The following is a 26,223-nucleotide window of genomic DNA, read 5'->3' on the forward strand; positions in this document are numbered from 1 at the left end:
TGAGGGGAGCAGAAAGCAGAATCATTTACTCTATAGTTCATACCTGGGGTTCAGATTCTAAGTTGATTTTGAAAGGATGTGCTTTCCCATCTTCTGAAACTTGGGGAGACCATAAGCGAGTTTCTGCCCTGTTAATAAAATAAAGTAATTGAACCTCAAGCTTTTAGAAGTTACATCTCCTCCTTTAACCCAATGATTAGATAGTTTTTTCTTCCCTACAGTTGAATACTAACAATATCGCCTTCAAAGACTGAATAAAAATGATTTTCCCTATATCTTTACCTTGTTTAGTCCAATACAAATAATGCAATGTCTGTTTTCTGCCATCCGGAATGTATTCAGATTTCCCTTGGGGCTCGTGCAGATTCTGGGGTAACTAGTTCCTAATTGTGCATTTTAAGTTGTGTGGGAGTATAGAAAGACCTAGAAGAGTAAGTCTTGAATATTCACTGAAATGATATGTACATACTGCCTCCATATTGTTCCTATTGTTTTATTGTTTATGGTCTGGAGTTGAATCCACTCACGGGCACTCAACCTTTTGCCAGGTAGATGAGTTACTGCTTAGTGGTCTGGCATATCCATTCTGGAGCTTGTCTAACTTCATACATCATCTTCTGTACTCAAATGGCCACCACTCTAGACCCTCATCAGATTTTTCTTGGTCTACTCTAACAGCCTTTTCATTGGTCTCCTTACTTCTGTCTCTGTTTTTGCCAATTTATCCTCTGCAAAGCTATCAAAATAATTTTCCTAAGGCAAGGTTATAGGATCATACATTTATAGCCAGAGGAGAATTTCAAGGCCATGTAGACTTAGAAAAATTAAATGGCTTGCCTGTGATCACACAGCTAATAAATGTCAGAGATAGAATTTGAATTCAGGTCTTCATGACTGACTTCAAGCCCACATTATATTCATTATTTCAGTTCTGAAATTATCTCATTCCTGCTAAAAGATCTTCAGTTGCTTCCCATTGCCAACAGGATAAAATCAAACCTTTCAGCCTAGCAAAGCCCTCTACAATCCAGCTCCTACCCATGATTCCAGACTTATTTCATAGGACTGCTCTTCAGAATCTCTATGTTCCAATCAAACTGGTCACTAACTTTGCCATAAATTCTATATCCCACCTCCTAGCTTTATGCATTCACATAATTAACACCCCACTCCTGAAATACTCTTCTTTCTCTTAGCTCCTAGAATCTTTATTTAAGCTCAAGTGATATGTACTATGGTAAGCCTTCATTGACACTGTTTTTGGTACTTCCTTCCACTTCAAATTTCCTTACCCTATATTTCTTTGTGAACATATCTATGCCCATAGAATGATGAGATCCTTTAACAGGGAAGGATTGTTTTGTTTGTCCTTGAACTTCCCCCAGTATCTTTCATATACTGTGCTTAATAAAGGTCAGTTGAATTAAATCTCATCAAATTGATTTCTTGGATGTCGAAGGATTTGATGAAAGGAAAACTTTTTTTTGTCTGCAAGCTAATAGAATTCAACATTGCCAAACAGTCAGAATATGAACATGAAGAAATAACTTCAAAGAATATATAGATTAGTGGGGTAAGAAACATTAATAGTAATAAGCAATATAATAGCTTATATTTATGTATAGATAGGTTTGATTTTATTTTAATTTTTGTGACTTGGAGTTCATTATCTCACCCAGGTTTGAAAACATGATGACCAATCATAGACTTTCTACTGAGGTGCATGGAAGTTTTGACCTTCTCTGTTTCTGACCTGGACTGGCCATCTTGGTGCCACCCTGTTCCTGGGAGCTCACCATCTAGGTGCCAGACTTACTGTAGATACCTGAATGTCTTAGTCCACTGAAACTTGGAACTCCTGAGCTCAAACACTTCACCAACTTCAGCCTCTCCAGGAGCAGGGATTACAGGTATAAGTCACCATGACTGACCCACTTTGGGCTTTACAAAACACTTTCCTCATACCAACCTTGTGAGGTAGATAGTAAATTGTTATTATTATCTCCATTTCACAGATGAAGAAACTGAGGCAGAGCTAGTTTAAGTGATGTGTCCAGGGTCACTCAACAGGTAATTTAGATGGCAGGTTTTCCTCCCTAATTTCAATGATCTCCCCACTAAGCCACCATCCCCTCAAGTAACTATAGTAATAGCTTATATGATCATTTGCATAGGAAAAGTCACACAGAGGAATATGAGAGACTTGAGGAGGGAGACGTTGCTACTATCTGGAAGGAATTAGGAAAGACTTCATAGAATAGTTCAAGCTTGAAGGACAAGAACGACTTCAACAGGCAGAGATTTGTGTGTAGCCCATTAAAGGCCTACACTATAACCTATAAGAAGGTATGATAGTGAGAAAATTAAGGAGAAAGTCAAGAAATAATTAGCCCAGTTTGAAAGCTGCAAGGATGGGTTTAACCCAGCTGGTAGTTATGTATAACAGAATATGGATTTCTTGCTTTCTTATGTAGCCAGTCAGCAGTCCCTGAAGGTTTTCAGCAAGGAAGGGTGTGGTGAATGAAAATTTCTGAGAGACAGAGAGTTTCTGGGTAAATCATAATCAATTTTATTAATTACAGCTAGTAGACAATAAAATGAGCCCACTTGTTCCTCTGGGTGACCAAAGAGAACTCTCAGGGGAGACCTTGAATACTTATTAAGCCTTTGAAAAATGAAGTACACCTGAGGGTGGCCACTGACTATGATTGGTTAACAAGTAATGAAAGAATGAATATTATGAAAGGTGACCTTATTCTAATGAGGGGCTGAGGGACATCACTCTGAGCACTCAGCCTTGGACAAATAGACTTATCTGTACCCAGACCACTGCCTTCTAGGACAATCTAGATAAAAGGAGGAATTCACTTCCACTTAGACCTGTCTGACTAAAATACAATGGGCCAGAATTCACCTAGACTAAAATCTCTTTAACTTTTGATCAGATCTAAACTTTCCCAGCTGGGCAAGTGTCTCCCAAAATTTCATCTCATTATCAGCCCTGTCCTTCAAAAACTGGCCAGACAACCCACGGGGTCTGATCTTCAAATGATGAAATAGAAAGGGGAAAAAGCCCAGTCTCAATTCAACAACAGGCTATCCATACAACAGAGAAATAATAATTTCTCTCAAGAGATATAATCAGACCTACACATAAAATTATTGTGGCAGCTCTGTGTAACACCAATATGATACCTACAGCAGCTGTGTATTTTCTGGGTAAATTTGCAAAATATAAATTTTCTTCCTCAAAGACAAAGCTAGGACATTTATTCAAATAACATGGTTTGTACACATTACCAATAAATGGAGCATGGCCATTCCTAAGCCTTCCCTCCATCAGGCCTCCCCACAAACAAGCTCCCTTAGGCAAAATCACTCCCTCTCTCAATCAATGCTAGCTGCTCAGCCTCAGCTCTTCCTGTTCTCTCCCAGCTCTGCCTCTCTCTCTCTTCCTGCTGTACCTTTCCTGCTCTACCCATTGGGCAAGCTCCTGTCACCATCAGCTCCAAGCGACTCAGGCTGTAGACTGGCCCCAAGCTCCAAACAGATCACATGGGCCTATTAAGGGGCAGGGAAGATCTTCAAATTCCCTTACCATGAAACTGTGTGAAAGAGGAACTGGAGAGAGGAGAGACTAGAGAAACAGAAAGAAGTTAGGGGGCTGTTGTAGTCTGGGTTAGAGTTAGTAACTACGGTCTGAACTGTGGTGGTAGCAGTGAGAATGGAAAGGATGGTATGGATACACGAGGTATTGCAGAAAGAGAATAAATTGAACTTATCAAATGATTTGACATACAAGGTGGAAAAGAAAGACTCAGAAAATGAATTCTGAAGTTCTGAATTTTCATGATAGAGAGAAGAAAGGGAAAGTATATGTAATGGTGAATCAAACCTTCAATCAATTAATCAGCAGCATTCCACCTGTTGAGTTTGAGATGTCAACAGAAAATCCCATGGTGCTTTATTGGCACCTGGATATGCCAGACTAAGGTTTTGGATATATATTTGGATTTATATATATACATTTACATATATATATATATGGAGAGGGAATGGTGGTGATAAGATAATTAATGAGAAGAATGTAGAGAGACAACAAAAAGGAGTAAAAGGTTAATGGCAGAACCTATATTTGTGGCATGGATAGAAGGTGAAGGACAAACAGTTGTGGTGAGAAAAGTAGGAGGAGGATCAGAAAGGGAAGGTGACATGTAAGTTAAGGACAAAGACAGTACCAAGAAAGAGAAGGTGGTTCACAGTGTCAAATGCTATAAAAAGGCCAAGGAGGATAAGAATTGAGAATAGGTCATTAAATTTGTTAATTAAGAAGTCACTGGTGTCTTCAGAGAAAGTAGTCTCAGTATAGTGGTAAGGACAGAACCACTGCAGAGTCCTCAGGGGTGAATGAGTGTTAAGGAAGTGGATGCAATGGATAGGGTAGGGTGCTTGGGTGCTTGTGTTTGGACTCTAATTTCAAGATCATATTTCTCCCTAGCTTCAAAACACTATCCCTGATGGTCTTCTCCCCAGCCCAAGGACACTATGCCTAGCAGTAACTCATGAGTAGGCTCCAGTAAGACAAACTACCTTTCCCCACAATTACTCATGAGCAGGCCTGGGGACTTCTCTTCCCATCACAAGAACAAGCTGACCTCTGAAGAAATTCTCTCACAAAAAACAAGACTATCTTATAACCCCAGAATTATCATGTATTGATTCCCAAAGTTATCATTTTCAATCCAGAGGTCAAGCTATAGTCATCAAAGCTATCTTCCTACAGATGTAACAGACCAAAAATAGACCCCTGCAAAACACCATCCCCTGGTTTCCAGTAGTAAATAACACCTGTGACCAACATTGTAAGTTATAACTTAATTCGCATATCTTCCAGATAATTCATTACTTTTCCAATATAACTTTAGCATCTCTCCTGTTAAGTTGCAAGTTCCTTGAGGAATGCAAGTTCCTTAAAGAACCCTGCCCACTATATTGGCATTGCAATAAATCTTTGTCACTTTGACTTGAAAAATGCTTGAGTCTGTGAATTCATTCTACTCTTTTTAGAATTTATCAGTGACAGGATGAGAAATATAAGATGCTAGCTTTATGGAAGTAAATTACAGGTCAAAGATAGTTTTTTATTTGTAGGCAGAATATAAGAACCAGTTAGAAAGGGAGAGATCAACAATGAATTGAGGATGAGAAAAATCAATGGAACAAAGTTCTAAAGGAAAAGGAGAGGAAGAGATCAAGATGTAAGGGCTATTTTGACAAGGATGTCTGCTTCACCCTTGGAGACTGAATGGAGGGTGAAGAAGATTGAAGAAGACAAGTTTTGAAGTACAGAGAAGGAAAGGTAAGAATATTGGGATCACAGAATCATAGATCTTTAAAGTTAGAAGGGATTGTAAAGGTCATCAGTTTCCTCATTTGCAAAATGAGTCTCTAAATTTTCTGGTATAATTCAAACCTTCCACTTTAAGGGATCCCAGAAAGAGTAAGTTGCTTGCCCAAGGTCATAGAGCTAGTAAGTAATGAAGTCAAGTCCATTTTCTGATTCCAAATCCAGGTCTTTTTTCAAGACACTTCCTATTTAGAATGGCCTCAGTCTTTTCATTAAAGTAGAAGAGAAGTTCATCTTCTGAAAGGGATCAGGGTGGAGATGGAATTTGGGGCTGGAAGAGACCTGAGAAGGTTTGGAACAGCTGCAGTAGGGAATGTGGTATGGAGTTAATCAGTACTGAATAAAAGGATTGCTGTTTATCATTTCACATTTGGCAGTATAAAGTTGTTGGAGACTCAGAGGAAAGTTTCATGACTTTCTCTAGCAATGCTTCACCTCTTGAGTATAGAAGTAGAGAAATAACATGGTGGCGGTGACTCAGGGTTAAGGATTAGCAGGGTGGGAGCACCAAAAGGTCAAAGGGGAAAGGGATTTTTAAAATGTAAGATAGTACATCACAGAAATGATTGACTTTAATCAGTTATTAAGCACTTACTCTGTGTTAGGCAATGTGCTGAGCACTAGGGATAGTAATATGTAAATAGGAAATAGGATAAAAGTAAGACAGTTCCAGCTCTCAACAAACTTATAATCTTATGGAGAAGATAACACATGGATGCACACATGCATGCATATACACACATACACACATACACAGAAGTTGAAGAGTGGGGGATGGGAGAGTAGAAGGTATCTATTATGGTAGAGAAGTCAGAGAAGTCCCAGAGTAGTGCAGACAGGTGGGAAAGAAAGAAATATTTGTTCTGAGTCCCTGCCTGGAATGAAGATTCTGGGGTTCATGGCTCTGCCTCCCAAACAGAGGGGTAGAGAGTAGTGATGAAGTGTGAGTACCAAGGCTAATTTGATCTTGCAGAATTTAGTTTCTCATTGATGAGGTTCCTGGGGCATGAGAGAAGAATCAGAGAAATACCAAAGTAGGGCAGTCAGGTGGGAAATGAGGAGGGTCAAGACCATGAGGGGAAGGAAGTATTCTAGAAAAGGGGCGCTAGGAAATAGGGAAAACAAAAAAGGATTGAGGGACCTGAGATCAGGTTTAAGGTAAAGGGGACATTCAGAAGAGTGAATATATTGGGGAAATAGAAGGATAGGAAATTATGATCTAAAAGAGGAATGTCAAAGTTCAAAATCTTAAGGACTGAGCAGTTTCTGATCATGAGATCTAAGGTATGATCACTTTTCTCCTCTCTCTCTTTCTCTCTCTCTCTTTCTCCTTTTGGGAAATTATAAAAAAAATGAATCAATAGTGTCTCCTATATGTAGCTTTAAGCTTCCATTGTGCCAGGCAGTAGAATGTTCAAAAAATTAGCAGATGCTAGGCACCAGCATCTAAAGAGCATCAAATGACATGAACTTCAAGCCAACAAGCATTTATTAAGCTCCTACTATGTGCCAGGCCCTGTGCTAAATGCCAGGGCTATAATTCAAGTCAAAACCAAACTAAAACCACAATTTCATGAAGACAATATACAATTATATACAATCTATAGATAATTCTAGAGGGAACTATAAAAGAGAGGTTATAGAAACATAGAATTTCAGGATTAGAAGGGCTCTCAGTGATCATTGAAGCCATCTGTACCAGAACAAAAATCTCTATTATATACTCAATAAAGTTCTCATCCAACCTTTGCTTAAAGACTGAGGAAGACCTCACTACCTCCTGAGTAAGCCCAGTGCTCTTTTGGACAATTTAGTTGTATGGAAGCTTTTCCTTCAATCAAACTTAATTTTATATCTTTTCAACTTCTTTCCATTGCTCCCTATCTGATTAAAAAAAGAATAAATCTAATCCTTCTCTCAACAGTACTTCAAATACTTAGAGAAAGATATCTTGCCTCCACTTAAGTCTTCTAAGCTGCACATCCTTGGTTCCTTCAAATGATTCTCATAATTTTTGCACTTGAGATTTTACTATACTGATTTCTCTCCTCTGGATACTTTTGAGTTTATCTATGTCCTGCCTAAAATGTTGCACCTGGAACTCAACACAATATTCCAGATGTGGTTTGAATAAAGCGGGATACAGCACTATAAAAATTAACTAGTTCTTGGAAGTTTTGCCTCTCTTAATACAGTTTAAATTCACATCAGCTGCTAAAGAATACTATTGATTCATCGAGCTTGTAGTTCAATAAGAATCACAGATTCGTTTCCAGATGATTGGCTACCTGACCATGCTTCCTCAATCTTGTATTTATGGAATTGAGGCTTTAGACACAAGTATTGGCAGGTAATTGTTGCAAAGCAAGAGTCTAATATAATGGTTCTTAACTTTTTTCTGTCATGGAGTCCTATGGCAGTCTGGAGACTCACTTATGGATCTCTTCTCAAGATAATCTTTTTTTAAAAAAATCATTCATAATTTAAGGAAATACCAAATTTTAGTTAAAGATTAATGAAAAATAAAGATATAATTTTATCCCATTTAAGATCACTGACACTCTGAAATCTATTCACAGACTTTGACCCCTTGAGGGTCAGTGGGGGTCCATTGGACCTCAGATTAAGAAACTCTACTCTAGAAGTTACAATGGGGAATAAGAGATAGGTCAATTTTCCCTCTTGGCCCAGTGTGTGAGTAGAGGAGAGCAGAGGAGATAAAAGAATGAGAGTGTTGGAGAGGTTGGTAAGAAATGTCACTTAATAAAAACCATGTTTTTGTGATGCTAAGAAGTAGGAGTGTAAAAGGATGGAAGGGAGTTTGTTGGCATTAATTCTAGTGCCTTCCCTCTGTTGATTATTTCCCATTTATCCTGTATATAGCTTGCTTTGAATATATTTGGATGCATTTTGTTTTCCATGTTATATTGTGAGCTCCTCGAAGGCAAGGAGGAGCTCTTTTATTTCTTTCTTTATCCCCAGTGACTGGCCCATAGCAGGTCATTAATAAATGCTTATTGATTGATCGAAGGTGGTAGGAAGAAAGAAAAGTCGATATGAACTAGGGGAAGGATGGCCCCAAGCTAGGGATAAGAGAAGGGAATAAGAAAAAGTAATAACAGCCCTTTACATCTCAGTACATGTCAAAACCGTGTGGGCAAATCTAGAAGGAGCTGTATCACTGCAAACTCACTGGGTGAGCCTTGGACCCCAGCCCTGCACTCCCATGTGAAGGCTGGTGAGTATCTTTTCCCCTCTTTGCCCCAGAAAACTCTATTCCTTTCTCTGCCTAGATACTTAGACACATTCCTTTCTTTCCCCATATACCTGCTGGTTTTTTCATACTTAAATGTTTCCACAGTTTCTGTGTTTTGGTGTGTGTGTGTGTGTGTGTGTGTGTGTGTGTGGTAATGATGATGAGGATGATGGTGGTGGTGGTGATGATTTGAATGATGTGGTGAGCAGAAGGCTGGGACACAGGCTAGGGCAGGGGGACAGAGGACGTTGCTAGCCATGGCAAGAGGCAGGGAGAGTGCAGAGTAAAAAGGAAGTTATACAATAAATCAGCCTCAAGTTTCTGGTTAGAATGTTGGAGTGATGGCACCTTCCTGAATCTACCTCAACTGGCTACCAGCTCTCTCTCTGCACACTGACCACACATTCATGTCTCCATGTCAGATTTTTTCCTGAAAAAGATCCAATTTGGATTCCATTATTAAAGGATACCTGTCGATTTTGAGACACAGTTGATGGCCTGCTGCTTTAATTCTATCCTGGGCATCAGCATGCGTCATTGTCTCTGTTCCAAAGCCATCTATGGCCAGAATCATATCTCCAGGACACAGGTTGGCGGCTGCAGCCTTGCTTCCTGGAGTAATCTGTAAGAAATCACAATAGTCTTAAAATTCATATCCAGGTTGATGAAAGAAATAATTAGAGAGTATTCTGCAAAGAATGAACTGATACATAGTAAAGAGAGCAGAACTTAGAGAACAATTTATACAATAAGCTTGTAATAGAGAAAAACAACTTGTTAAGACTTTAGAACGCTGATCAGTGCAGTGACCAGTGATAACCACAGAGAACCTAAGATGAAGCATAAGACAACCTGCTGATAAAAAGGTGATGGGTATAGTCAATGAGTGAATTTATTATTTTACTTCACACTGTATTCATTGTATTACAATGGTTTTTTTCCCTTCTCTTTTTCTTGTGTTTTTTTTTAAGGAGCTGGGTTTGAGAGGAGTGGCCCCTGATGAAGGCCATTGTAACATTTTAAAAATTTACAAGAGACAGTTTTCAGAAGGGAGCATAGACAAGCAGGAAAGTTTTAAAAATAATGTGTAGAATTTAACATATTTTAAAACAAGCAAATGGTGTGAAATGGAGAATCATGGTTTTATATATAATTCTCTTTTTTATGTTGTATCATGATATGGAAATGCTTTCTTTTGGTTGGTAAAGTTGCAGTTCAGAAAAAAATTAATATTCAGTAATGTTGAGGCTTTTATGCTTGAATTTGTATTTCAATTCAGTAGAAAGTAGACATGGGGTGAAATGTAATTAACAATGGGCTAGGAGTTGGGAGACCAGAGATCTAGCTCCTATACACAAGCTGAGCAACCTTGGGCAAGTCATTTAACCATGTTCAGGACTTCAGTTTCCTTATTTTGATAGCACTTTTCGACACAGCCAAAATTTGAAAATTAAGGGAGTGTCCTTATATTGTGGCTAAACAAATTCTGGTATGTGAATATAATAGAATATAATACTATACAAAATAATGGAATGGACATTTTCAGAAGAAATTTCCTCTGAAGGAAAAACCTTAATGAACTGACATAGAATGAGATGAGTAAATCTAAGAAAACAATTAATACAATGATAACAAAAATATAGAGAAAACCAACTTTGAAAGACTTTAGAACTTTGATCAATGCCCTAACAAACCACAAATTCAAAAGAATGAAGATGAAACATACTGTTTACCTCCTGAAAAACTCAAAAATGATAAAGAAACATATTTCTGGACATGGTTAATGTGGATTTTGTTTTGCTGGACTAGATATGTATCGAGGGATTTTATTTTAGGTTTTTAAAAAATTTGCTCAAGGAGGGGTAGTTAGAGGGACAAACTCATTTTTAAAAAAAATCTTGTTACAGAGAGAAAGAGAAAACTTTACAGTAAATGAATCAATCTCTTATGAGAAATATCAGGTATTATTTTACTGATTAAATTTTAGAGGTGAGGACATTGAATCCTGAAAACATTTTATCCCACTTGCTCAAGGTAACAACAATGTCACAAAACTAGGATTTAAATTCAGATCTCTGTACTCCATTTAGAAGTGTTCTTGCTACACGTTCTTGCTACTGGACTTCCTGCTGAAGGTGTAAGGTCTCTATACCAAAACAAATTGATTTATTTTCAGATCAACTTTATCTGGTTGCCAAAGACATGAAAGGATGTCAGGTGTGTCTCCTTTGACCAAACAAAATGATAAGGACTCGTATAGCAACTTTAACAATACACATACTACTTACTATTCATGGGAAAATCACTTAGAAACATTAAAAGAAACTTTAGTTAACTTAAAAATTTTCTATCTGGTGACTGTGTAGGTATCACCATCATTTGCTCCAGGTGCTGATGCTGATATAAAAAAGACCTGGATTATGGGCTCAACTAATACCAGGTACAGAGAATCCATCTGACTCAGGAGGCTCAACGTTTCCATTTTATTCAGAGATTATGAAAGAAATGAAAAAATATATTTAAGACACTCTTCACCAAGCTTATATGAACTGATATAAAATGAAGTAAGTGTAACCAGGAAAATAGTATACCCAAACTACAACAAAGTAAATGGAAAGCACTCCTCAAAATGGCCTGAAATCTGATATAGGCACTACATATACATTTGTCATGTTTCAAAGAAGAATTATAACCAATGGGATGAACCACGAGAAAGAAGAAACAAAACCAGACCAAAAAGTGACAGTGTAACTAGTATGTTATGATCTGCATTCAGAGTTCATAATTCTTTCTATGGATGTGGATGGTATTTTCCATCATGAGCCTTTTGGAGCTATCTTAGAACCTTGCATAGCTGAGAAGAGTGAAATCTATCAAAGATAGTCATTGCACACTGTGGCTGTGTTGTTCTGGTTCTTCTCCCCTCACTTAGCATCAGATCATATAAGTCTTTCCAGTCTTTCTGAAGTCCCCCTGCTTATCATTTCTTATAACACTATAGTATTCCATTACATTCACATACCACAATTTGTTCACCCATTCCCCAACTGATGGGTATCCCCTCAATTTCCAGTTCTTGGCCACTACAGAAAGAAAGAGCTTCTATAAATATTTTTGTACATGTGGAACCTTTTCCCATTTTTATGATCTCTTTGGGCATAACTCTAGAAGCGGCATTGCTGGGTCAAAGCGTACACATATTTTTATAGTCCTTTCGGCATAGCTCCAAACAGAACATATTTGATTTTTGAAGGTTATATTAGCAGAACGCAAAGGCACTAAGGGCTTGTATTCTGTTGGTATATCCTTAGCAGTGTGTTCATGGGTCCAGGACATTCTGAAGAACAAAAGTTTTTATCAAAACCAAAGCTTCTTTACACACATGCGCACACACACGCACACGCACACACATACATACAAGCATGTATATATATGTATATGTATATATATGACATAGGCATATAATATGTATATTATATTGTCATGGACACCTGCTGCAGTCTGATGAAGCCTATGGACCCCTTCTTAGAAAGACAGTTAGAAAGTCTGGCAATAAAAGGTTCTGCCAAGTCTAGTTAAGTTCATAGAGGCTCATGATCAAATGGTTGGCTCTTAGGGTACGATCTTTTTCTGACCAGCAACTTGTGAAGACCATCTACTGAGACATTGTGTTTAGCACAGATAGAAGGAAGACTTACACAGATGAAACTGTGCTTTATTGTGACTAATATGAACATTTAGAAGATGAAATATATATTGCTCTCAAAAATGTACTCCTGCATTAGAGTCAGCACATACTGTGAGAAGATAAGTACTACGGATCCTCTGGAAATAATTAGCACTTCAAGATTTGCAAATTACATTTATAATTTAACTTTATCTTCAGACAACATTATGATTCAAGAGTTATTACTATTCCTGTTCTACAGATGAGGAAACCAACGTTACTAGTGGTTAATTGACTTGCCTAGGATCCCACTGATCATGGCTGAGGGAAGATTTTGAATTTAGGATTTTCTGCTCCAAGGATAGCACTTTATTCTTTTTTAAAAATTATTTCTTTTATTTGTTTTCAGTTTTCTACAATCACTTCCACATATCTTAGATTTTTACCCCTCCCTCCTCCTCCTTCTCCCCTCCCTCCCCACTCCATTGTCCCTCCTTCCTCCCTCCCGGAGACGGCGTGGAATCTTATATAGGTTCTACACATACATTCTTATTAAATACATTTTCACCTTAATCATATTGCATAGAAGAATTAAAATGAATGGGAGAAACCATAAAAACAAAACAAACATAACACAAGAAAAAGTGTTCTGCTTCATTCTGTGATCCAATTCCAGCAGCATTTTATTTCTCATGCAAGCCAAGTTATTTTATTGACTATTGCCATTGAAAAACTTTCTCTCTCTCTCTCTCTCTCTCTCTCTCTCTCTCTCTCTCTCTCTCTCTCTCTCTCTCTCTCTCTCTCTCTCCCCTCCTCCTCCTCCTCACTCTCTCCCTCCCTCCCTCGCTCTCTCCGTCTCTGTCTCTCTGTCTCTGTCTCTATCTCTCTCTGTCTCTGTCTCTCTCCCTTCTTCCCTCCCTGCCTCTCTCTGTCTCTGTCTCTCTTTCTCTGTCTCTGTATGTGTGTTAGATGAATCTCTTGGAATTCTGGGGTAGCCTATGGACTCTTTCTCAGAATAATATTTTTGAATGGTTGAAGGAAATGCTAAATTCCAGTGAGTGAAAAATAATGATGTCATTTTCTTCCCATCCAAGTTCACAGACCTCCTAAAATCTTTCCATGGTCCCCGTGTCGGTCTGTGAACCCCAAGTTAACAACGTCTGATCTAAATTGTGCTTTATAGGGATAAGAATAAATTCTAAAATTTCAATATTCCTTAGACATATTTGGTGAAACAATAAGCTTTTTCTATTTTTAAATGTGTAAGGTTATGCCTTTATTCCTGGTAGTCTAAACATGAGAAGGTGTGATCTTCTCTCTTTTAAATATTTAACTTTTCTGACATTTTAAAACAAACACTAATCAAAATATGCAGTACTGATTTTGAGAATCAGCTGGGCTTGGATATATAACTTATGGAAAATGATAAATCCATTTGTGCAAATAGAGAATGATGATAGACTTATGGATTTTTCTTAGAATTTTAGAAAGTTGCCTCAGCATCCAAGTTTCTTAACTCCAGGTGAACCAAATGGACACTAAGTGACTTTTATTGTTAATCTCATTATTGAATATTTCATTCTTCCTTCCTTCCTTCCTTCCTTCCTTCCTTCCTTCCTTCCTTCCTTCCTTCCTTCCTTCCTTCCTTCCTTTCTTTCTTTCTTTCTTTCTTTCTCTCTCTCTCTCTTTCTTTCTTTCTTTCTTCCTTCCTTCTTTTCTTTCTCTCTTTCTTCTTCCTTTCTTCTCTCTTATTCCCCCCTCTCTTTCCTTTTCGCTTTCTAAAATCACATTAAGTGGAAAAAATAGGTAAGTCAGTTCAATTACAAATATAATTAAGTGCCTACTTGTGCAGAGCTGATACAGTATCAGATGTAAAAATATATTAGATATTCACCACTTTCACAGTATTGCAATTTAGTAGGATAGAGACTACACTTGTAATTTCATTGGTATTGGGAACTTTCCGATGAGGAAACTTCTACTTTTACCAATTGGCATCATCTCTGTGGCTTAGAGTCTTAGAGTGTTGCGCAGAGCATTGAGAGGCTAAATGATTTGTCTAGGATCACGCTGTCCATATGAGTCAGAGGCAGAACTTTGAACACAGACTTCATTCTCTAGCCATTACAGCACACTGCCTCTATTATGACCTGCTGCGAGTTAGTAGAGAGAAGTAGTATACACAGACGTAACTATAGTATAAAATCATTGTGATGGTGAACTCTCTTGACATCAACTGGAGAGAATTTTTCTCTGTGCTAAAAGCAGAACAAGCTAAGACATTCTTGACTTGCCTTGCTGAAAATTTTATCTTTCAGAAGGTAGAGAAGTGACAAAGAAAAATGTTGTTCTGGACCTGGGTCCGGCCAGTAAGGAAGAACTAGTTGGAAGAGCAGAGATGATGGAAAACTTGAAGGCAGCAACTGTGTTATCTTAGAATTTTTGACAGATAAGGAGTGAAACACCAGACACAGTCTGACATGTACTCTAGATTTGGGGAAAACATTTCAAAGAGTTCAGTGAGATGGCCCAGGGGACTCTCAAAGGGTAGTCTGATAAAGGACTGGAGATTTTCAAGAATGGAATTTTGGTGACATAGTCACCAGTGACATAGTTCTAATGAGGCAGTCAAGGAGGTGGGTGTCTATAGAGCCCAGTTTGGTAGGACAGAGAGCTAACATTTCCACTAATTCAGATCTTAAAATAATAGATTTGGTACCATAGGTGGAAGTCAAGGCAAGTAACTGAAGATGAATTCAAACAAGTGGCCCAGCCTTGTAAGAGCAATGTTAAGAAGTCTAATTAAAATTGGATGTGAGCCTTTCTAAGCAATTTCCTTACTACAAACAATTAAAATGCTGTATTGCTTGAAAACTCTGAAAAAAATGGGTTGGAAAGGGGAAAAATGGGAAGCAGGTGATCTGTTAGGTACAAGGGTAGGGAACCCATGACCTCAAGGCCACATGGGACTTTCTAGGTTCTTGGGTGCAGCCTTTTGACTGAATCCATATTTAACAAAACAAATCCTCCTACTAAGGGGATTGTTCTGTGAAGTTATAATTCACCCAGAGGGACACACTTGAGGACCTAATGGGTCACATGTGGCCTCGAGGCTACACATTCCCCATCCCTATGAGGCTGTTACAGAAGGTAACAGGTTTGGGACAGATGAGTAAAAGCAAGGATGCATGATACAGCAGAATATATATGATATGATATGATATGATATGATATCATATCATATAATAGCTCTGGAGTAAGACATGGATTCAAATCCTATCTCTGTTTTGGTGGGACCTTGAGAAAACTAGCTTTTCTGGGCCCCCGTTTCTTCCCACCTACAACTATGACCCTAGGAAAAGACAAAGAACTGGACCCATGCTTGGCATGAGTGGGAATATGGGAATGGAAAGAAGGAAGAATTAATTTGTCTCCATTTTGTTTCTGTTTTCTCTCCCAAGAAAAACAATATTCAGACTGGGAAGGATAGACTGAAAACAGATATGAAGGAATAGTATGAATGAACACTCTTATCCACCCTCCAAAAGTTCAAGTCACCAGACCTGGATGAACCATATCGTATGTCCTGAAATAAATCGTGGAGATGGTTTCTCATTGTTTTTGAGAAACAAATTGGGGAGATGCCATTGGCTTGAGGGTTGTTATGAAGACTAAATCAGATAATATTTGTAAATCACTTAGCACAGCATAAAGTGAGCAGCTGGAAGGCTCTGTGGATAGTGTACCAGGCCTGGAGTCAGTAAGAACTGAATTCAAATCTAGCCTCAAACACTTACTGTGTGACCCTGGACAAGTCACTTAACCTCTGTTTGCCATAATCCAGTGGAGGATGAAATAGCAAACCATTCCAGTATCGTTTCCAAGAAAATTCATGGATAATATAGTTCACAGAGTCATGAAAGTTTGGATATGACTGAGTGACTATACAGCAACAAAGTGTTTAACACACTGACTGACATATAGTATATACTTAATCAGTTTTTCCTTCCTTCCTTCCTTCCTTCCTTCCTTCCTTCCTTCCTTCCTTCCTTCCTTCCTTCCTTCCCTCCCTCCTTCCTTCCTCCCTGGTCACATGATGTGAGAGGGATAATGCATGGACAGCCTATATGTTCCATTGGTATCCTTACCATGTCAAGAGAATGTGGGAATGGACTCTAGTGCACTGGTTATAACTTATAGGAGGACGTGAACAGGAGTTGTCTAGGAGAGATTGGTAAACATAGGTTATGTCCCAGATCACCGGAGAGAATGCCTACATCAACATCGTAGATCCACTAGGAATTTCAGTATTTTGGATGAGCATTCAAACTAATTGCCTGACATCTTTAGCCTGAAAGTAGTGATGTGGTAGAGTGAAAAAAGGTTTAGATTGGAATCAAGAGAAAGCTGGATTTGAATCCTACCTTTGAGACAGTAACTGTGTGACCATGGGGAGGTCAGTTAAACTCTCTGAGCCTATTTTTTCAGTTTCCAGTTAAAAAGGGCATAGTGATACCTGTTGTCCCTACCTCACAGGGTTGCTGAAGAGACTCAAGCAAGATAATGTATGTAAAACATTACATGCATGTCAATTCTTAGGATTATTCTTTCCTTAACAAAGGCTTTTCCTTGTGCTAAGGAAGCCATTTCTTCTTTTTTTCTGTTTTGATGAGTGGCATTGGGACCAAGTAGCCTAATAATAAATAACATAGGATTAAATATTCAACATTTGCTAAGCATCTACAAATTGCAAGGTGCTTCAGACAAAACAAATTTACAACACTGAAACTACTGTCAAGGAGCCTGCGCTTTGGTGGTGGAAAAGAAAGGTCTACCAGTGACAGTAGACAGCACGTGTAAATGCCAGTACTCTGAGCAACAGGAGACAAGATCTCTTTCAGCTGGGGAAGCTAAGGAAGCCTTTAGTGAAATATGGGCCACCTGCGCTGCCTTTTTGAAGGAAGGGAAGGAATTTAGCAATGGAGAAGTAAGGGATTAATCCATTTTAGCCATCAGGAAACTTGAACAAGGAGGGAGCAGAATGAGAGCAGAGGATATAGGGGAATGTAAACTCTATATTCCTTTCTTCCTTCTATCCACTTTAATCTCTGCATGACTATTTTCAAAGGCTCAGGATGTCAGGTAATTACTTTGAATGCCGATTCAAAATACTGAAATTCTCAAATTGGATCTATGATGTTAATGTGGGCATTCTCTCCAACGATGTGGGACACAACCCATCCTTGACTAGGCAACTCTTGTTTATTACAACCAATCCACTGGAGTCCTTTCTCACATTCTCTTGACATGGTAAGGATACTAATGGAACATATAGGCTTTCCATTGATTATCCCTCTTGAACCATGTGACCAAGGAGGAAGGAAGGGAGGGAAAGAAGGAAGGGAAGGAAAGAAGAAAGGAAGGGAGGGAAGAAATGGGGAAGGAAGGAATATAGAGTTTATATTGTAGTGGAAGTAGTCGGAGGCTCACTAGATTTTGCAACCAGAAGACCTAGATTAGAATCCCATGTTTGTAACCTGTGTGACTTTGAAAAGTCAGTTCACCACTTTAAAGTTTCTTCCAACTCTAAAATTCTACAATCCTCTCAAGGTGAGTGGCATGAGACAAGGCTGGGCTCAGAGATGATAAAGATAATAAAGAATCTTAAACATCAGGCTCAGGGGTCACTGAAGTTTCTTGAGTGACATTAGAGAATTATATTGTACAGGAATTAATTATACTGGAAGCAGTGTGAAATATGGATTTGAGGTGGGATGGGGATGCTTGAGAAAACTTAGTAAATCATTAAAAAATGTAGGTGAGAAGAAATAATGTCCTCATCTAGAATTGGTGACAATAGGATGAACTCTGTGAAAGGTATATAAATTTTGGTTTCTTTTGAGTGGTATAGATGGAATTTTAATCTCTTCTGTGACTGTCATGCCCTGAATGGTTATTTAGATGTTATAAAATTTCTTGTGGAGCCTAAAAATAAGTACAAGCATAAAAACATGCATAATTGATATTTGTATTATATTAATAGTTACTTTCCTTATTGCTTAATTCATTTACCTGATTTTTAAAAAATCTACTGGACTGTTTTCCTTTTCATTTATTCCTCCCTTATTTTGGGCAGAAAAATCTTAGAAACATATTTTACCTGTGTTACCCACGTCCTCATAGCGTTTTCCCCCTCCACTCAGAAACAGCAACCATGTTACAAGCAGAAGTCACTCTAAATAGAATTCTTTCCATCGATCCATGCTGATAATGGATTAAATTAAAAGAATAGTCAGCTACTGTTAGAATGGGGAAGGAAAGGGAAAGTCATCATTCATTTCTCTATCTCAATGGATAATTTTTAGTTTCTTTCTCCCTCACTACTCAATCGATCTTCCTCCTCTGTCCCTCAAATGAGAAGTATAGAGCTACCTATTTCTTGAAATGCACCTCTGGGTCTGTTGAAGGAAATGTCACTATTACACTGAGGCTGAAGCAACTGTCTGATCCTTCTTCCTCTGGAATCAAAAACATTTAAATCCAAAATCTAATGTAGGAAAGGAAATATTACATGAAAACAAACTTTTTATTTGCAAACCATTCTATTTTCCTCACTTTTCTCTTACAGAATACAATCAAGCTATCTTGAAAGTCTTGGTCTAAATGTTTTTCAGGAACATGAGGAAAGAAATACTTGTTAGAAGAGCTGCAATATGTAACAGTGAATAGTTTCACTACTGATTTGTTTGGTCACTGTAAATGCAAGGTGGAAAAGAATCTCAAGATTTAAGATCGTGGAGGGTGACCTTAAAGTCATGGGAGGCAATCATCATATAAAATCAGTTGTTTTTCAGTCATATCCGATTTTTTTTGGACCCCTTTTGGGTATTCTTTGCAGAGATACTGGAGTGATTTACCATTTCCTTCTCCAGATCATTTTACAAATGAGGAAACTGAGACAAATAGGGTTAAACAACTTGCCCAAGGTCATATAGTAAGTGTATGAGATCACATTTGAACTCAGGAACGAGTCTTCCTGATTCCAGACCCTGTATTCCATCCACTGCAGCACCACCTAGCTGCCAGAATAAGATTATCCACATATTTAGAACTGGAAGGAACCTTGGAGATCATAGACCAGAGATATCAAACATGTGACCCTCAATATTCTTGAGTATAGAATTAAAAGATAGTCCCAATCTGATTTTAATGTGTCCATGTATTAATAAAAAAAAGAAATTTACAAACATGTAGTTTTCTAAGTCAATGTGCAATCTTCAGGGATTCTATTTGAGTTTGACCCCAATGAACTAGACCAACTTCCTTATTTTTCTACAAGGGGAGATTGAAGCCAAGTCACCTGTAGTAGATCTCAGCTTGTCTACTTCAAATCATCTTTCCACTACAACATAACAGATCACAATCCAATATACTTGCTTGCATAAGTCCTCCACCCTCCATTTTAGAGGGGAAAAAATGAGGAGTATACAAGTAAATCCAGTATATCAAAATAACCTTGGGAAGAAAGTTTTAGTATTTATGTCAAGGTATTTCTAATAATCAAATTTTGGTCTCGAGCAAATATTCATGACAATGATTTTATTGTGGCTACATCTGTGTGGCAGTTCCAAAATATTTTTCAATGTTTAAATCAATTATGAGTTGGTGATTGTGTGATCACCAAGGCACTCCAAGCATCCAGCTTTGCCTTTGAGTGAATCTACTGACTACACGATTTTTTAGCCAAGTTAATAGCTGAGCCAACATGCCTCAAAGAAATAGCAACAGCAGCAGTAAAAATATTTTGGTCAGGGGCTGGGCTTTTGGTATATCAGTAGTGACTTGGTTCTTTTACCTGCCCTTTGTCTTTGAATGATGAAGACATGTATTCTTTTGAGATAGGTATGCTTTCTCACTCCTAGACATCTTAGATTAGGAGTACGGCCGTGGGAGGGGGTTCTTAACTCAGGGTCCAAGGACACCCAAGGTGTACACTGACAAATTTCAGAGGGTCTGTGAACTTAAAAGGAAAAAATAATTGCATCTTTATTTTCACCAGCTTCTAAATAGCATTTGACATCTCCTTCAATTATTTAAAAGCTTTATTCTGAGAAGGATCCATGGACTTTCCAGATTGTCAAAGGAGGTCTATAAAACATTCAGGCTATGCTAGGCATCAGAGAAAACGAGCAGTTGAAAAATGGTACAGAAAATTGTTCAATCATTTGTTATCACACAGATGCAACTGCCCTTGAGCTACTACTGAATTCAACCATTAAAAAACTGCCAAACAAAACAAATATTTCTAGTCCCAAAATGAATCTGTAAACTGTTGTAAAGCCCAACTTTCTTGAGTGCCAGAAAAGCAAACCTCCAGTGAGTTATTACATCAAACAGGACCTTTGTCAGTGAACAATTCCCATTCAATACATAACACTTTTGACAATTTAAGCCATGGCTGAGAGGCAACGTGGCATAATGAACAGAAGACTGACCATGGAGTAGGAAGTTTAAATCGCCTCTGAATTATACTGGCTGTATGACTATGGATAAATCACTTAATATCTCAGTCCCTCAGGCAGTTCTTGGAGATTATAATTTACAGAGAAGTTGCTGATATGCACAGTGGACTGGGTTTCTGCATTAGAGTTCCCTATGTTAATGAAATCACAAGTTTGGCTCCCCACTCCTCAAAAGCTAATAACATTTTCTACCTCAACACGTGCCTTAAACCCACCCTATTTCTTGTGACTTTCATGATGTAGAAACATGAAAGTGAAAAAAAATAGATTTTGTCTCTACAACATCAAATGTTTAGAAATATATGGCTAACAATTTTTTGCTTGTTTAAATGCTAGTTTAATGGAGCTGTTACAGTCTTTTTTTTCATTTTCTTATTATTTCAGTGGTAATAGGTACAGAAATAATTGTTGACTTAAGCCATGAAAATTTACTGAAAATTCCTTAACTGCCTACTTTATGCAATGGTATCCCTGGTTTTGAGAAAGACAGGGTGTGGGGAAGGTACAAAGCAGATGAAGGATGTGGGTCCTGCCCTTCAGAAGCTTATATTCTATTAGAAAGACAAGATATGCACATAAAATAATATGCCAGTAGTATAAGGCACATATAGTGATGAATATAGTGATAGGAGTTCAGAAAAGATAGGAATAGCTGTTGATTATTATTGTTACTAGCAAAGTAACATATTACCATTAGCCTTTCAAATCAACCAAATGGAAATGTTTCCTTGGAATAAAAAAATTATAATTTCATAGTGATCTTTCAATGTATGAATAAAAAGAAATGGCACCTTACACACCAGCAGGAACTTGTCAGTTTCACGTCAAGAGCAATGCCTATGACGCAATCCTTTATTTCTTCAGAAGTTAGCACAAACATAATTTGTTTTTTGTTAGGTTTAGAAACCTATTTCATTAATATAAGTAAAGGAAAACTGTGATCTCTAAACTACTAAAATAGTTTTGAGAAGAGATAATGGAAACTTTTCCCTCTTTGTAAATCCATAAAAGGCATTGCTTGGGCCAAAGCATCAGAGTATTTTTCTGCTTAATTTGCTTGAGACCATTTCTTGATTTCAATCAACTTTGCTTTGCTTGTTTAATACCACAACCTTGCATTATCATTTTATATAGTTTTTGAGATGTGTGAAACATAGTCCTTAATATACTTCCGTATAAAACATTGTTTCTTTAAGATATCTGAGGAAGGCATTTTCTCGTTCACTCTCAGGAAAGTGCATGAATAGGACAGAAATAGAACACAGAAGGTTTTTTTTGCTTTGTACCAAGGCATTGTGCAATGAATTTTCAAATTAAATTGTTTCCAAAAGTTGTTAAGCATGTTTGCAACCTAAAGAATATGTAGAGACAAAAATTCAGGCAGTTTTTCTCATGTTTCATGGGTTCAAGGAGATTTCTTCAACAGTTTATAACTAAAATATACAAATAATTTTCTAATAAGGTAAAGCATCATATTCTTATAAAAAGCCAATTACATCAGGATATATTTTAGATTTTATAAGTTCTAGATTATTTGTCATGACTATGAGTCATAGCATGATAGAGGCAGAGTTGGAAGGGACATTACAAGCCATTGAGACCAACTTAAAGATAGGGAAACTGATGTAAGAGAGATTAAATGATTGACTGAGGGTCATCCAGCTTTAGAGTTCACTATGCTGAGGAAATAGATGGTTTGACTCCCCTGGATGTCTGAGGAGGCATTTAAATCTAGGTTTTCCTGCCTCTGAGTCCAGTGCTCTATGCACTTCTAAAATCTTTTCCTTGTGAGACAAAAGAATGATGGACTTTTGTAGAAAAAAATTTAAAGTACTATGTTATTAGGTAGGCATCTTAGTATCACTTATCCTTCCAAGACAATTATCTTACAGGTTTTCTCAACATAATGGTTTTAGTCTTAGAAAATTATTCAAAATGCCTGGCAAAACAGGAACCCACATTAGCAATACCTTTTCTATCTGTGCTGATAATTCTCCAAACCAGAATTAGCCAATCTAGGTTATGCATTGCCTATATCTCCCAGATGAAATTTACATTAGGAGAAGATAAACATGCCTAATCCAAAGGAACAGCTGCCAAATCTCTGTCCTTTTCTCCCCTTTTCCCTCCCTGCCGGAGATCACAAAACCATGCAATTAAAGGCTGGAGAGCAGGGGTAGGCGATGGGGGGTGGGGGGTGTCACAACTCCTTGGACTTGTCGTATTCAGCTTTCTTGAACTCTGGGAAACCACCCTATCACTACTGTCCCTCCCCAGGGTCTTGACTTCAAAACAGTAAACTTCCCTTCCTTCGCTTCCAGCAAGCAGGAGCCAAGTTTGAAGACGAGATAGTTCATTTCACTCTGACAGTGTAAACTACTTCGGAAGCTCCTGCTCTTTTCCCCTTTTCTGTCATTATCCAAAATCATACTTTCCTGATTTCCACTGTCTTCCTACCTCTGCACACTGATGTCCAGGAAGCAATAGTCCCCTCCCACCCTGCCCAGATTAGGTGTCATTCAGTGCTCACTAGACAGACTTCCACAGCTCTTAGAAAGACCAAAGACCAAGACGTGAAGCAGAAACGCCTCCCTTACAGAGAAAGTAAGAGGGGGAAACAAGCACCTACCCTGGTGATGATTAAAGGTTGATTAAAATCTATCCCTCCTGAAAGCCTGAATCCCCAGGGCGCAGGGCCTGGCAGAATGACATTCTGTGGCATGATGTCCTTTTGTTTGGGCTCCCACGAGTAGTGGCACCTTTACTGTCCCCCCTATGGACAGGGATGGTGTGGAGGAAGGTCCTGCCAACACACCTCTACCCCAAAGGACTGCTAACAATTATAGCCTTGAAATAGCTTCCCTTCTCGTCCCACAGTGGCAGCCTTGCAGCCTCTCCACTTTATCCCTGTTAGGGAGTGACATCACAAGCCCTACCCCCCCCCCCACTACCCCCCCTCCCCACCCCCGGAAAGGAGAGCTCCAACTTTGGTAGTAAGAGAAAGTCTGGACGCCAGGGAGTTTACAAGAAATGCATTTGCTCCGTGCACACTCCCTCTGCCCATTCCTGGGCACAGAAAGGAGGAGGCTTCAGGTTACAACTTCCTTTGGCTTTCTTAAAGTAACACCTGGCCCCTTGTTGTTTTCCTTGTTTGTTACACAGCTAGGCACTTTAGGTGTGGGCAAAGGTATCAAGGACGGGGGGGGGGGGGGGGGGGGGGCACACCCTGGAGAGCTTTATGGAAAAGAATTAGAATGTGCTAGTGAGCATATGCCAGCAACTCTGTTCATTTCAATGTGTGTTGATCTATCTATATGAGATGTATGTATAATATATATGTGTGTGATACATACATATGTGTATATCTATATAATAGATGTCTATTTATGGATGATATACGTATGTATCATGCATAATGGACATTTCATCATAGAGGGCTCCTGGGTAGGAAATGTCCTCTATTCATGCAGATTGATAACTGCTTAGCAATTTAGTTTTAGAGAATTGCCTGACTTTGAGAAGCTGAATGATTTGCTTTGAATCACATACACACGCGCACACACACACATACACATATATATGCTGATATATCTATAGAAACTTCTCTATCTATAGCTATGTCAGTGTGTGTGTGTGTGTGTATATATATATATATATATAAAATCAGAGAAATCCATGTTTCTCCCTTCCTTCTCTCCCTCTTTATCTCTCTTTCTCCCTCCTCGCCTCTCTTTCTCTCTCCCACTCCACAAACACACACACACACACACACACACAGTCAAAAAACGTTTATTAAATGCCAATTACATGCCAGTCATTGTAATAAACACTGGGAATCCAAAGAAAAAGATAGTCCCTGATCTTATGCATACATGAATATGGTGGCTGTGTGCATATGCAGGGGGTTTCAAAGTTATTAAGCCCTTAAACTGTACTTAGACTTCTGAGATACTCTGCATAGTCTACATGATTCTTGCCCTTTATTAGCATAGAAGCGTGTACCCACGAAGACATAGTAGTGAAATGTGACAGAGATGACACCATCGAGTACTGTTTTGATATGAGTAAACAGTATTAATATTCTATTGACAGCTTTATTTTAGAGGCTCCTGAGGAAAATGTTAAGACATTAGTCACTGGTTAAAGAAAAGACCATAAGATCATAGGTTTAAAGTTGGAAGGAACCTTTGAAGTCATCTACTCCGAGCCACTCCGTTTACATGTGAAGGAATGGAAGACTAGAAAGTCTTGTGCCCAAGGTAACACAAATAATAAGTGAGTTTTGAACCCAGGTTATATATCCTGAAGTCTGTTTATTCAAAACCTTTTGCTGTCTCCCAAAGTAGAAATGTGAAATCTAATTTTCTCATTCTTAAAAATAATGAGTTTACATTGTGTGGAACAATTTGGAACTATGTCTAAATATTTATAGCAGCTCTTTTTCTAATGGCAAAGAATTAGAAATTGAAGGGATGCCCATCAATTGGAAATGGCTGAACAATTTGTGGTATGTGATTGTGATAGAATACTATTATGATATAAGAAATGATGAGCTAAATGCTCTCAGAAAAAGCTTGAAGAATCTTACATGAACTGATGTAAAGTGAAATGAATAGAACCAGGAGAACACTGCATATAGTAACAGCAATATGGTAAGATGATCAACTGTGAATGACTTAGCTATTCTCAGAAACACACTGATCCAAGACTGATCCTCTGAAGGACTTATCATGAAAAATGCTATCCATCCCAAGAAAAAGAACTGATGGAGTCTAAAAGAAATCAAAGTATTAAAAATGAGTTTAAAGTGGTTTCTGATGAATGAAAGAGAGGTTATGACCATATATATATCAGGAAAGAATGACATTCTCTGTGCAGAATGTGGCTGCTGGGTGAAAATATGGGATTGAAGGTAGATGGAAAAAATGAGAGGGTGTGCAGGGGATAGGAGAGGAAGTAAGGAAAGAGGAGACTTGTAGACATTACTACGAAGTCCAGGGTGGTTTGGTGGAGGTGGATACCATATGCATCATTTTTGAATCCCCAGATGATTACAGAAAACTGAAAGAGTATGATAGACTAGAAGTAATTCTGGACTTAGAGTTTAGAGACCTTAGTTTACATCTCATTACCAATACTTTCAATGTCACCACTTTATCCTCAGTTTTCTCATCTATAAAATAGGGTTAAGAATATTTACATTATCTACCTCCAGTGTCATTGTAAGAAATGTATTTTGAAAACCATAAAGCTTTACATAAATGTGAGTTGCTGTTGTTGTCCAGTGATTTCTTGCATCCCCCAAAATGTCACTATCCAGAGAGCCCTTTGAATGTATTAAAAGCACTTTAGAGATTGTCCAGTCAAGCCC

General features: G+C 38.2%; 1 protein-coding gene across 3 annotated transcripts in view; it reads right to left on the bottom strand.

Annotated features, from left to right (window-relative positions):
- PDLIM3 (PDZ and LIM domain 3) overlaps positions 1 to 23,886 on the bottom strand; it is a 56,920-nt gene extending 33,034 nt beyond the window's left edge. The window contains exons 1-3 of one of the 3 annotated variants that reach the window (XM_072622623.1): positions 23,482 to 23,886; positions 9,134 to 9,285; positions 44 to 128 (exon numbers count right to left, since the gene is read on the bottom strand). In XM_072622623.1, coding sequence (XP_072478724.1) covers positions 44 to 128; positions 9,134 to 9,285; positions 23,482 to 23,574 — 330 coding nt within the window. In that variant the 5' untranslated portion in view covers positions 23,575 to 23,886. The remainder of the gene's footprint in view (positions 1 to 43; positions 129 to 9,133; positions 9,286 to 23,481) is intronic. The other 2 variants (XM_072622622.1, XM_072622624.1) reach the window with 2 other exon arrangements.
- Between the last annotated feature and the right edge of the window lie 2,337 nt (positions 23,887 to 26,223).

Source organism: Notamacropus eugenii, chromosome 7, assembly GCF_028372415.1.
Source record: "Notamacropus eugenii isolate mMacEug1 chromosome 7, mMacEug1.pri_v2, whole genome shotgun sequence".
NCBI lineage: Eukaryota > Metazoa > Chordata > Mammalia > Diprotodontia > Macropodidae > Notamacropus > Notamacropus eugenii.